At 44.4% G+C, this 13,915-nt stretch overlaps 1 protein-coding gene across 1 annotated transcript; it reads right to left on the reverse strand.

The window, feature by feature from the left end:
* Positions 1-6,278: 6,278 nt before the first annotated feature.
* Positions 6,279-8,732, reverse strand: LOC121390302 (extensin-2-like). Its single transcript, XM_041522087.1, has 2 exons — positions 8,595-8,732; positions 6,279-8,291 (listed from the first exon to the last, which is right to left on the reverse strand). The coding sequence occupies exons 1-2, from the start codon at positions 8,730-8,732 to the stop codon at positions 6,279-6,281; spliced, it is 2,151 nt and encodes a 716-aa protein (XP_041378021.1).
* Positions 8,733-13,915: the final 5,183 nt, after the last annotated feature.

A 13,915-nucleotide genomic window follows, 5' to 3' on the forward strand; every position in this document is an offset into this window, starting at 1 on the left:
GGTTTTGGGGGTTTTTTTTTTTATAATTTCACTTTCATTAAGTGTTTTGGAAATACAAAAGAACTGCATTATTCTTGTGCGCAATTTAGAAAACAATCATATTAGAAATAAATCACTTGTAGTACATACTCTATTAAGAACATAACATCTGGCGGAACAGACTATAGAAGGAGCTAGATATGTGGTCCTGTACAGTTATTGTTGCTATTGCGGCCTACAAACAAACATTCCACATTGTTACCAAAGACAAAAACAACATTCCCCTTGCGTCCTCGAATATGAATTTTAAATAGTAGCGTAAAATAGGACTGTTATACAAAAATTGTCGTTTTCCATCTGCGCGGTTTTTGGAGCGGGGGAGATAGAGGCGCGCGGCGGCGCGGAACGGAAAAACAAAAACAAAACGGACGCGAAAAACGGCCGCGTTAAAAAAAATATCGATTCTGGTTATCATGTGGTTAGCGTAAGTGTAACATGCAGTGCGTCATATAACAATATTTAACGATGTAAAAGGGGTCATAATGGCTTACAAAACGTTACGAAGAGGGAAAGAGGGAGAGTGTTTTGGAGTTCCGTAACATATTCTAGATCGTATGTCATGGTTATACATAATTTAGATGCAGGCAGTCATTGACCAAGAAAGAAAGAAAGAAATGTTTTATTTAACGACACACTCAACACATTTTATTTACGGTTATATGGCGTCAGACATATGGTTAAGGATCACACAGATTTTGAGAGGAAACCCGCTGTCGCCACTACATGGGCTACTCTTCCGATTGGCAGCAAGGGATCTTTTATTTGCGCTTCCCACAGGCAGGATAGCACAAACCATGGCCTTTGTTGAACCAGTTATGGATCACTGGTCGGTGCAAGTGGTTTACACCTACCCATTGAGCCTTGTGGAGCACTCACTCGGGGTTTGGAGTCGGTATCTGGATTAAAAATCCTATGCCTCGACTGGGATCCGAACCCAGTACCTACCAGCCTGTAGACCGATGGCCTGCCACGACGCCACCGAGGCCGGTCTCATTCACCAAGAGTGCAAATGGTTTGGCTGTAATGAGGCTTGGTATTCATTCACCGAGCTACAGGCTGGTAGGTACTGGGTTCGGATCCCAGTCGAGGCATGGAATTTTTAATCCAGATACCGACTCCAAACACTGAGTGAGTGCTCCGCAAGGCTCAATGGGTAGGTGTAAACCACTTGCACCGACCAGTGATCCATAACTGGTTCAACAAAGGCCATGGTTTGTGCTATCCTGCCTGTGGGAAGCGCAAATAAAAGATCCCTTGCTGCCTGTCGTAAAAAGAGTAGCCAATGTGGCGACAGCGGGTTTCCTCTAAAAAAATCTGTGTGGTCCTTAACCATATGTCTGACGCCATATAACCGTAAATAAAATGTGTTGAGTGCGTCGTTAAATAAAACACTTCTTTCTTTCTTTCTTTCATGCACCGAGCTCAACTTGTCACAAAAGTGAGACGCGACCATTTAGGCTTGACGCAAACAATTTGTGTTTTAAATTCTAACTGTAAATTTAGTTATTATGATGCATTAAAATAATTATGTGTTGTTGTTGTAAATTCCAGAGCCCCCTTCCGTCGTGGACACATCTACTGGGGAATCACAGTCGTTCTTGAACCTTCAGTTGATGTAGGCACGAGTTAAAGGGACATTCCCGAGTTTGCTGCATTGTAAAATGTTTCCGACTAATAAAATATTTCTACGATTAAACTTACATATTAAATATATTTACTTGTTTAGAATATTAGTGTCTGTATATTCAATGTGTTTCTGGTCATCTTAATATTTGTAAGCAACCCAAACTGGATTTTCTTTTCAAATAATTTCGTACGTACGAAAGAATATTTTTTAGGAAATATAATGAAAATTAACCTAGTATAAATATCAGAACGATCAGAAACACGTTTAATATACAGCCACTAATATTCTAAATAAGAAAATATATTTAATATGTAAGTTTAATCGTAGAAATATTGTAATAGTCGATAACATCTTAAAACATTGCAATAAACTCAGGAATGTCCCTTTAAATGGTTGATTGATTGACCAGCTTGAGGAATGTTCAAACAAGCTTAATTTTATGAAAATCTTAATAACTGAACTTTTATTCAAACTATGTTATTAGAACGGCAGAGCATCCCTGCATTCGCCATTCTAGCCTTCGCAGAATAAAGCCGATATCTTATGATAGTAGCCAGTTATTCCATATATATATAAACACATATACACATACATACATACATACGCACGCAAACACGCACACACGCACACACGCACGCACACACACACATATGAATACATACACCTATATATATACATAACTGTATGTGTGTGTGTGTGTGAGTGCGCGTGCGCGCACGCGTGTGTCATATCAAATGTAACAAAGATCGTGGTATGTACTATCCTATCTATGGGATGCTGCATGTTAAACTATCCCTGCTGTTAGCCGGAAGGAGTGGTCCTTTGCTAGGCTATAGAGGATTTCCTTTCGCAATGTATGTGTGGTCCTTAACTATATTTCCCACACTAAATAACCGAAGTTAAAATGTATTCAGTGCGTCATTAAATAAAACATTTTCACTTCCTTTCTTCGAATTGGCAGCTTTAACCAATCACTGAACAATGCTTGACTCTCATTCCATGTATACTTATGTTCGTGCTTATATATCGATCTTACTTAAATATTTGTTAGCAAGGGGTTCCTGAGAGAAGAACGGATATTCTTCTTCTTCTTTCTTCTTCTTGTTCTTCTTGTTCTTGTCCTTCTTCTACTTCTTCTTCTTCTTTTTTCTTCTTCTTCTTCTTCTTCTTCTTCTTCTTCTTCTTCTTCTTCTTCTTCTTCTTCTTCTTCTTTCTTCTTTCTTCTTCTTCTTCTTCTTCGTCGTCGTCGTCGTCGTCGTCTTCGTCTTCTTATTCTCCTCCTTTTTATCTTTTTTTCTTCAAATTCTTTTTTCTTGTTGTCATTTTTTTTTTCTTTCTTTCTTTCTTCTTTGTTTTCTTCTTGTCCTTTTGTGATTAGGATCTGGCTAAGTCGGTAGAACACTCGCCTTAGATGTTTGGGTCAAAGGATCGAATCTTCTGTGGACTGATAAGTGTTTTTTTCCGTCTCGACCAATGTCCCACGATTGGTATATCAAAGGCCATGAAATGTGAATCCTGTTTGTCGGAATGTGCAAATAAGAGATCCCTTGCTGCTAATGGAAACATGTTGCCAGTTTCCTCGGACTACGTGACACAGTGACCAAATGTTTTGACATTCAATAGCCGATGATTAATAAATCAATATACCCTTGTTTTCGTTAAACAAAACAAATATTTCTTATTTTGTATTCGATTTTTTTTTTCACGGCGGATATTTCATTAGCATGGACGTGACGATGAAGTTTGTAGTCCACCGGATGTCGTGGATAGATCCTCAAAGATTGGTTTTCAAAGACTTGTCACTCCATAGGCGTACGGGCTCCGGTGTTTGTAGGGGGAGGGGGGAGGGGCAGGGAGATTTTTCCCGAATTAAACGAAAATGCCCGAATTCGGATAACGACATTTATTCATATTAGAATTACTGACAAACAGCTATGTCGGGTTTGGTATGGATTACAACTAATATTGTTGGTAGAAGATGGAAATACATAGCGAAAAGGTTACAAATAAGCTAATTTTGCCCGAATATCTCTATCAGTTTTGCGCGAATTTGAGGATTGTCTCCAGCTCAGTGGGACGGGAGTTGCCTCCACCCCTGCCCTCCCCTCTGTCTTGTACCTCTATGTGTCTCTGATTGCTCGTAAGATATTTTATTAGTACTCGACACTAATTGGTCTGATTGGCAGGTCGTTAAAGGCCTGTCACACCTAACCGATTTGACTCGCCGGAGCTATACCGGAGCATAAATTTGGCAGCGAAACGGTATCACATCGCTAAGAACGGTAGTACATCGTCAGGACATCGTCAGAACATCGGCGAAAAAATTAGCAACGGCAGGCGACGGTATAAATTTTTGAACATGCTAAAAAATGTCTGCCGTTGCGCTGCCGGAGTGAGCAACGGGACTACAACGGCAGTACAACGGCAGTACTCCGATATGGCTTCGTTAATGTCGGTAGAGCACATGTAGCGCCCCGTAATGGATCGGCGGCTCTCCGGTGGCCTCAATGTGTACCGTACTTGTACAGATGTGATACCGTAGTCCTGCCGATGTACTAACGATGTACTATCGTTCTTAGCGATGTGATACCGTACTAATACCGTTGTGCATTTTGCATATAAATAGGGGCACAGACTACCAGCCCGTCATTCCTTCATTTGTCACCTAGGATGGCGGACCTGTGGCTACACGATTATCAAATAGCCGTTCTCCAACACCAGAACCTGGTGACTCAGTTGGCACTTCACCAGATCCAGGCCAGGAGGAGGAGAAGAAGAAGAAGAAGAAGAAGAAGAAGACCTCAAGTACCTCGAGCAGTCTGGGTGAGACCATGGATCAGCAGGCGTCGTCAGTTTGGCATGTATGACCAGCTGCTGGTGGAGCTCCGTAGAGAGGACCAGAGGGCCTTCAAGAACTTCCTCAGAATGCCCCCAGAGATGTACGATGAGCTGGTACAGCGAGTTGGTCCCAGGATCACCAAACAAAGAACCTGGTACAGGGAGCCCCTGGATCCTGGTCTGAATATTGCCATCACTCTGCGCCACATCGCCTCTGGGACCAAGTACGCGGCCATGAAGTTTGGTTGGAGGGTACCCCACAACACACAGTCACTGGCCGTGAGAGAAGTCTGCCAAGCCATCATTGACGAGTACCTGGACGAGGCGATGACCTGCCCCACAACCTCTGAAGGCTGGCGTGAGATCTCAGACCAGTTCATGGAGAAGTGGAACTTCCCACATACCTGTGGTGCCTTTGATGGCAAGCACGTTGCCTGCAAGGCTCCTCCAAAGAGTGGTTCCGTGTATTATAATTACAAGAGGTTCTACTCCATCGTGCTCATGGCACTGGTAGATGCGGACTACAAATTCCTCTGGGCAGATGTGGGTAGTCCCGGAGCCTCGTCTGACGCCCAGATCTACAACGAGTCTGAACTCAAAGAAATGGCTGAAGATGGAACCATTGGCTTCCCTGCTCCAGATCCTCTTCCTAATGACTACAAGGATGTGCCATACGTCTTCGTCGTTGATGACGCGTTTGGCCTACGGAAGCACACGATGAAGCCATACACCTTGCGTGGTCTTACATATGAAGGGAGGATCTTCAATTACAGACTGTCCCGAGCCAGGAGGGTTGTTGATAATGCCTTTGGCATTCTGGCAAACCGCTTCCAGATTTTGCTTACCACAATGCAGCACCACCCATCCACCATCAAGATCATCCGTGAAGGCATGCATTGTTCTCCACAACTTGATGAGGATGAGGTATCCAACACTGCAGAACCAGCAGCTAGACTGTGCGGAGAATGTCAACAGAGACTTCATCCCAGGAGCGTGGAGGCAGGGCAGAAACCTACAGGACATCCATGTCGTGGCTGGCTCCAACACCTCCAGCAAGGAAGGGAAGAAGCAGCGGAACCTGATAAAACATTGGGCCAACTCCGAAGCTGGTTCTGTGCCATGGCAAGACAGGATGTTGTAGAGGAGATGTGATTGTCATAATAAAAGATTTCTACACTCTAACAACAGTGTTTAGAAAGTGAAGGCAACATGTATTTAAATGGTTTATGTTTAGATATTAAATATTTGGTGTTTAGAAATTGAACATTTAGTGTTTACATATTTGACATGTTTAGAGATTAAACGCTTTAGATATCTGACAAACGTTTAATCTCTAAACATGTCAAATATCTAAACACCAAATGTTCAATTTCTAAACACCAAATGTTCAATTTCTAAACACCAAATGTTCAATTTCTAATCCTTGTGACTTGATATTTAATCTGATATACAATTCACACATTTTCGTTACATTTTTGCAATCACCAACAATGTTAAATTGTACCTTTAATAAAATAATATACTGAAAGAAGATCCATTGGAAGCAAGGTTTAGACATAGTAAGTTGAAAATAGCAGACTCGCTTTTATTGAGTATGTTCATGAAAAGTGTAGGGTAGTGTAGTGCACATGATAAAACACCAGATTTAAGTTGACAAAACTTTTATTAAAATACAACACATACAAAGATGATGATATCTACAGTAAAGACACATGGTACCACACAGAGTCACTATCTGCACTATCCGTACTGGCACACACAGTCACTATCCATTCTACTGGTCTTGTGGTGGTGGAGTGCCCATTGGCCCTTCAGCATCGTTCAGGAGGCTCGTGTCCAACACTGCCGAAAGGTTTGAAATGTTCCCCAAATTAATGCTACCAGCCAAGAAGGGGAGGGGCGAATGCAGTGTCGCTGCAGCTGTACTCGAAATACAGGACACGAAGGAGGAAGAGGATCGAGGTTGCTGCTGTTGCTCCTCCTGCTGCTGCAAATAGGACACGGTGGAGGAGGGCTGCTGTGTACGCTGCCGCGGCTGCAGGATAGTGTGGGTTGGAGGAGGCAGCATCTGGTACTGCTGGGGCTGCTGGTGCAGGTCGGGCTGCTGGAAGTACCTCTCCATGTACTCCGGTGTCTGGGAGTTCCACACTGAAGAAGGTGGTGGCTGGTGTTTCCACATGGCAGGCATTGGCTGGTACTGCTGGGGCTGCTGGTGCAGGTCGGGCTGCTGGAAGTACCTCTCCATGTACTCCGGTGTCTGGGAGTTCCACACTGAAGAAGGTGGTGGCTGGTGTTTCCACATGGCAGGCATTGGCTGGTACTGCTGGGGCTGCTGGTGCAGGTCGGGCTGCTGGAAGTACCTCTCCATGTACTCCGGTGTCTGGGAGTTCCACACTGAAGAAGGTGGTGGCTGGTGTTTCCACATGGCAGGCATTGGCTGGTACTGCTGGGGCTGCTGGTGCAGGTCGGGCTGCTGGAAGTACCTCTCCATGTACTCCGGTGTCTGTGAGTTCCACACTGAAGAAGGTGGTGGCTGGTGTTTCCACATGGCAGGCATTGGCTGGTACTGCTGGGGCTGCTGGTGCAGGTCGGGCTGCTGGAAGTACCTCTCCATGTACTCCGGTGTCTGTGAGTTCCACACTGAAGAAGGTGGTGGCTGGTGTTTCCACATGGCAGGCATTGGCTGGTACTGCTGGGGCTGCTGGTGCAGGTCGGGCTGCTGGAAGTACCTCTCCATGTACTCCGGTGTCTGGGAGTTCCACACTGAAGAAGGTGGTGGCTGGTGTTTCCACATGGCAGGCATTGGCTGGTACTGCTGGGGCTGCTGGTGCAGGTCGGGCTGCTGGAAGTACCTCTCCATGTACTCCGGTGTCTGTGAGTTCCACACTGAAGAAGGTGGTGGCTGGTGTTTCCACATGGCAGGCATTGGCTGGTACTGCTGGGGCTGCTGGTGCAGGTCGGGCTGCTGGAAGTACCTCTCCATGTACTCCGGTGTCTGGGAGTTCCACACTGAAGAAGGTGGTGGCTGGTGTTTCCACATGGCAGGCATTGGCTGGTACTGCTGGGGCTGCTGGTGCAGGTCGGGCTGCTGGAAGTACCTCTCCATGTACTCCGGTGTCTGTGAGTTCCACACTGAAGAAGGTGGTGGCTGGTGTTTCCACATGGCAGGCATTGGCTGGTACTGCTGGGGCTGCTGGTGCAGGTCGGGCTGCTGGAAGTACCTCTCCATGTACTCCGGTGTCTGGGAGTTCCACACTGAAGAAGGTGGTGGCTGGTGTTTCCACATGGCAGGCATTGGCTGGTACTGCTCAGATGGGGATGAGGATGAGGCGGCGCCAAACGCAGGTGCTGAAGATGGCCGCACTGACTGAGGGATGTTGGGGGTTGCCAGGGTGGGCCTCATGGGCGGTATCTCCATGTCCTCCTCGTCACTGTCCACCAGCATGAGGTCAGACAGCACCTTGTTGATGTCCCTCATTGCCGTCTTGTACTTCTTATCAGACATGGTGAGAAGACTGTCCTTGACGTAGTTGGCGAAGGCGCTGCGAGCAGTGGGCTTGACGGGGTGGCGCTGTGCTGTGAGGTCCTTCAGGAGCTCCCCTGACTGCTGGACGCTCTCCTGTAGGGCGGAGAGGAGGGGGATGTCCGGGTCTTCCTGGGGACGCCGCTGCTTGCGTGAAGAGGTAAGGGTGGTGGTGTCCAGCTCCACGGCGGCAGCTCCAACCTCAGCGCAGGCAGCCTCAGCAGCTTCGAGGTCACCAGCATGAGCCTCAATGGTAGCCTTCAACTGCAAAGACAAATGTAGAAAATCATAATTAAAATGAATGAAAACATTAATGCAATAATGCACATTTGATTGTCATAAAATGTTGAAAATCAGAACTAAAATGAATGCAAAAAATATGTCACTGTCATGAAATTGAATTAAAATTGTAGTATACTTTTCATGGGTGCAGCCTTGGTGCGCTGGACCACCTTCCGGATCTTGAACCGCTCCAGAAGCCAGGACTCCCTTTCAGTCAAGTGTTGCGCACCAGAGCTACTCTTGGTCTTGAGGAGCTTGGTGTGCGTGTCACGGGCAGAGGTGTACCAGGTGAAAATGGTCTCGTACGACTTTCCCCATGAGGGCAGCCTGGTCCTCCCACAGCTTCTTCTTATTGTCCCGGCACATGTAGTCCATCATGAGTGTGTTCCACAGGATGGGGTTGTCCTCCAGCCAGTCCACCATCTGGTTCTCCTCCTGGAGTGTCAGGCTGCTAGTGTTCTTTTGAGTCCCTGCCTTCCTCTTGGCCTTGTAGAGGTGGAGGCGGCGGTGGAGGTCACTGAGGTGTTGGAGCCCGCTGAAGATTGGGAGGCCACTGAGGACGACCGGGACTCAGGAGAAGGTTCACGGGGGAGTCATGAGGAGGACTAGGCGATCTTGGGGCAGGTTCATCAGGTTCATCAGCAGCAGCGTCAGCCAGGGGACCAGGGGCTTGGGGTGTTGGTGAAGTGTTCTTGCCACGACCTCGTCGGCCCTTGGGAGACTTGGGAGCCGGCTTCGCCTTCTTCTTAGGAGGTCCCTTCCGCTTTGATGGCATGGCCTGAACGTAGTAGTTGTAGTAGTATTAGTCACTGTTGTCAGCTCGGCGTCTACGGCAGGAATGGTGAGGTTCTCCAAGAGGGGCCCATATTTATACTGATTGGTCACGTAGCCGTGGCGACATTTCGGTATCACATCGGTAGCACTTCGGTAGTGCATCGGCAGTACAACGGCAGCGCCTCGGTATAATATCGGCGGCGCATCGGTAACACTAAGGTGACAGAAAAGTGGTATTCAGTAGCACATCGGCTCTTACATCGGTAGGACAAAGGTAGAACAACGGTATCACAACGGGAACGCCGGTACTACATCGGTATTGCTACGGCCAATTATGATTTTTCAAGTGCTTTCTCGACGGAGCTCTGCCGATTTTCTCGCCGTTGTTAATTATCTGCTCCGGTTTAGTCCCGGCGAGGTACATCGGCAGTGTGTGACAGGCCCTTTAACTACGCCGAGACCACGGCAGACATCAGATTACCAGTTAACTAATTCTAATCAATGTACATGTAAAGATCAATATATAAACTGTATTGTTATAAAGTTGCAATTGTAACACGGTGACAGTGTTATATTCAGACATACTGTTTGGGGTACTTATGCATTTAAAGTGACATGCCCTAGTTTTTAAACACTACATTTTTGTCACTATTAAAGCCATTTATACTTGAGACAGACATTACTTACATTTAATTGTTTAGATTATCCATTTCCGTACATACGAAGTGCTTCTGGTCATCCTAGTGTTTCTAATACCTCAAAAGTGGCTTTTTTCAAATCTTTAAAAATACACGTACGTCTGACAAGTAACGGTTGTGGAGACGAGCTCTTGACTGTTTTTCACAAACTCGTTTCATTATATATTAACTTAATATTAATGGGATATTTCTCGTTCCAACCAGTGCACCACAAGTGGCCAAAGGCCTTGGTATGTGCCTTCCTGTCTGTGTGGAACTGACTATAAAAGATCCCTTGCTGCCAATGGAAAAATGTAGCGGATTTCCTCTGACGACTACAAGTCAGAATTATCACATGTTTGACATCCAATAGCCGATGAGTAAATAATCGATGTGCTCTAGTGCTCTAGTGCTCTGGTGTCGTAAAACAAAAACTTCCTTTTTGATCTAGATGTTTTACAGGTTTGTATATTATCCAAAGTTAAGAGACTATTTTCACGGATTGAAACTAGGGTCTGCTACTTTAATTCTATGATCTAGGCAGCGTGTATTAAACACATTTCAGTTGTGACAGGGACGGGAATTAGCCCAGTAGTAAAGCGTTCGTTTGATGCGCGGTCGATCTAATATCGATCCCCGTCAGTGGGCCCATTGGGCTAGTTCTCGCATCAGCCAGTGCACCACGACTGGTATATCAAAGGCCGTGGTATGTGCTATCCTCTCTGTGGGATGGTGCATATAAAACACACCTTGCTGCTGATCGAAAAAGAGCAGCCCATGAAGTGGCGACAGCAGGTTTCCTCTCTCAATATCTGTGTGGTCCTTAACCATATGTCTGACGCCACATAACCGTAAATAAAATGTGCTGAGTGTGTCGTTAATTAATACGTAACAATTGATAATTCAATGTATATGGTGCTTACTTCATTTGATTGTCTAGCTGTTGCGAATGCGTCGTTAAATAAAATATTTCCTTCCTTCTTTCCTTGATCATAGACAATCATGTCTGGAACTGTCTTGGCGAGACTATTCATGACAATAAACGATCGTCTCGTCTTGACGCTTGTTTACATTTGGAGAATGTTATGACGTGAACTGCATGCAAGGAATCAATAGATCAGTATAACCGTTATAGGAATGTTTACCGAGCAGTAAGGGAAAGCTAGCACATTCTCTCTGAGTGCACAATAACAATAAGTGAAAAGTACTGGGTACATACGGAAACATCTAGGAATCGATATAATCGATGTGTGTGTGTGTGTGTGTGTGTGTGTGTGTGTGTGTGTGTGTGTGTGTGTGTGTGTGTGTGTGTGGATGTGGGTGGGTGTGTGTGGATGTGGGTGTGTGAGTGTGTGTCTTTAGAACTGTTCCGGAGACACAGCCGACAATGTCTTGAGGGTTTTCTAAGCTGGTCTTGCAAGTGGCAGTCCTCCTAATCGCGGTGCAGGAGGGATGAAACATCCTGTTACGGATCTCCTACGAAGAGGCGGTCCTCTTAAGGACAATCACCTCATAGTGCACCATGGAAGTAGTGACGATTTTCGTTCCGGCCTTGTGCAGTGATACGATTTTTATCACTAAATACGGTTTTGTTATTCAGATTAGGCGAAGTTTCATATTTAGAGCGTCAAAATAGTTTCTGTGGTATCTTCCGTTTACCTATTGTTGTTTGTGTGTTGTTGATTTTTATCCCTTTTTTCTTTTATTTTATATTTCTTTTTCTTTTTTTTCTTTTTTTCATTTCATTTTTTTTTCTTTTTTTTTCTTTCTTTTTTTTTGTTGTGTTTTTGGGGTTTTTTTTGTTTTGTTCTTTTGCTGTTCTTCTAGTTTTGTTAAAGCCCAACTGATATTAATGCTCCCAATGTCTGGACAGTATATGCCACGGCTTTTAGCAAACCAGTCGTAGAGCTATGCCTACCCAGAGTGCATAACGTAGTGGGTATGCCAGGATATTGTGACAACCTTATTTTGATATACATGTATGTGTATTTTCCTCAGTGGACGTATTCTATCATTCTTCCCCTTCTCTACCAGCGTTCAAATACTAGTAACTGGTGTCACGGGGATCCTACAATACCCGTAACTGGATGAAACACGATTATCCAAATATCTGTCCTAACCGTATATCTGTTGGATCTCTCTGTAACGGGCAGTTATACCCGCTGGTGGCTCGTCTAGGTATGATCAGAGATACGATCTTATATAAAGTATATGTAATATAGCACGTTTAGTTCACTAGAAAACACAATAAAACACAATACACTTTGGAATCTGTATTAACCTACGCTGACAAATGTACTGCCGCAGTAGTTAATTAATAACAACAATAATAACAACCCAGAACTGATCACTTAATTAGTTAATCTCTAGGTGTCTAGTTTACACAATATGCTAATCACTTCACCGTGACACAACACCCACACGTGTAATAATTGAGAAACGCTTCCAGGGGAACTTAATTAATAAAGGAATTACCACTCTATTCCTAACTGGTTAATTTTTAATTAACCCTTAACTACTCATTCAATAATCTTGTAATACAGACTTAATACTGGTACCTATCACAATAAAGACAATAACCTACAGTTTACCTAGGTCCTCTAGGATGACTGGATAAGCTTTATATATGTATATATCAGAACGGTGAGCCTACAGTATACTGCGTCAGATGACCGGCAGCACCGTCTAAATAATATTGGTATAATACAGTATTAAAATATTTAAAGTCACATCAATCACATCAAGGTTATACAACAGAGCGGAAATGATATTTACCAATTCCTAACGGACTAACGTTCCCTGGAAGCCTTCCTATGTTACTCCGATATCTCTAAAACCCTAGCTATTTATTTAAAACTCTCAGAGACAGCGAATATCGCCTGGGGGCACAACGCGGTACCTCACCTATCATCTGATATTTCCACCTCTCCCAGAGTCGGCATGTTTTTCTCTGATCGTCAGACTGCCTGTCGCCATTCCGCGAGCAATCCCCTGGTCATAAACAGCACTAGCGGTGTTATTACGTAACTATTGGCCACATGGCCTCCATACCTGCGCTAGGTGTGTATTAGAAAAGCTCGACGACCGTCGCGCAAAGGTATCACGTAACAAGTTGCCCACCTGGGCTAAGTGCATTGGAACTGCACACGGCCTCTAAAACAATTAATATCGCCACAGGCGAAAAGAAATTAAGAGCATGTACCGTCACAACTGGTATATCAAATACCATGGTATGTGCTGTCATATCTATGCATATAAAAACATCCCTTGCTGCTGATGGTTTACTATTACTACGTAGTTTGACATCCAATACACGATGATTAATAAATCAATGTGCTCTAGTAGAGTCGTGAAACAAAATAAACTTTAACTTCAAACTTTTAAAATAATATGATGCTTGCACTGCTAATATAATGGGCGGGGCGGGACGCATCCGAGTGGTAAAGCGTTCGCTTGATGCGCGTCGGTTTGGGGTCGATCCCAGTCGGTGGGCCCATTGGTCTATTTCTCGTTCCAGCCAGTGCACCACGACTGGTATGGTATATCAAAGGCTGTGGTATGTGTTATCCTGTCTGTGGGATGGTGCATATAAAAGATCCCTTGCTACTAACGGGAAAATGTAGAGAGTTTCTTCTCAAAGACTATAATATAAAATTTACCAAATGTCTGACATACAAAAGCCGATTATTAGTAAATCAATGTGCACTAGTGGTGTCGTTAAACAAAACAACGTTTGATAATAAAGGTGTTCAGTGTACTAGTCTGTAGGCAGTACTTTCTTCGGGCGAGACCTACTTCTTTCTTCCGTATTTAACTCCCGCCTCTGGGCTTCCTTCACTGAAGCGAAAACCACAAACTTCCTGTTTCGTTTTAAAGAGTTCAATTTAAAATGGAGTATTTTAAATGTCTTGCGTATTTGAAATACCGTGAACATAATATAGAATACGAATTATGTTTGAAATATAGTACAATCGAAACAGTTTAGCTAGATGTGCAAACGAGATCTCTCAAATGTAAGCGTATAGGGATTATTATTGCCATTGACTGTGTCGTGGATAAGTTCTGTTCACCTGTAATTAAGTGTGGCACATACATTCATATGGAGATTTATTTGTTTCTGCTTGTTGGTAAGTTTATGTATTTGTTTTGTGATGT

The sequence above is a fragment of the Gigantopelta aegis genome, chromosome 15 (assembly GCF_016097555.1).
Source record: "Gigantopelta aegis isolate Gae_Host chromosome 15, Gae_host_genome, whole genome shotgun sequence".
Classification (NCBI taxonomy): Eukaryota; Metazoa; Mollusca; class Gastropoda; order Neomphalida; family Peltospiridae; genus Gigantopelta; species Gigantopelta aegis.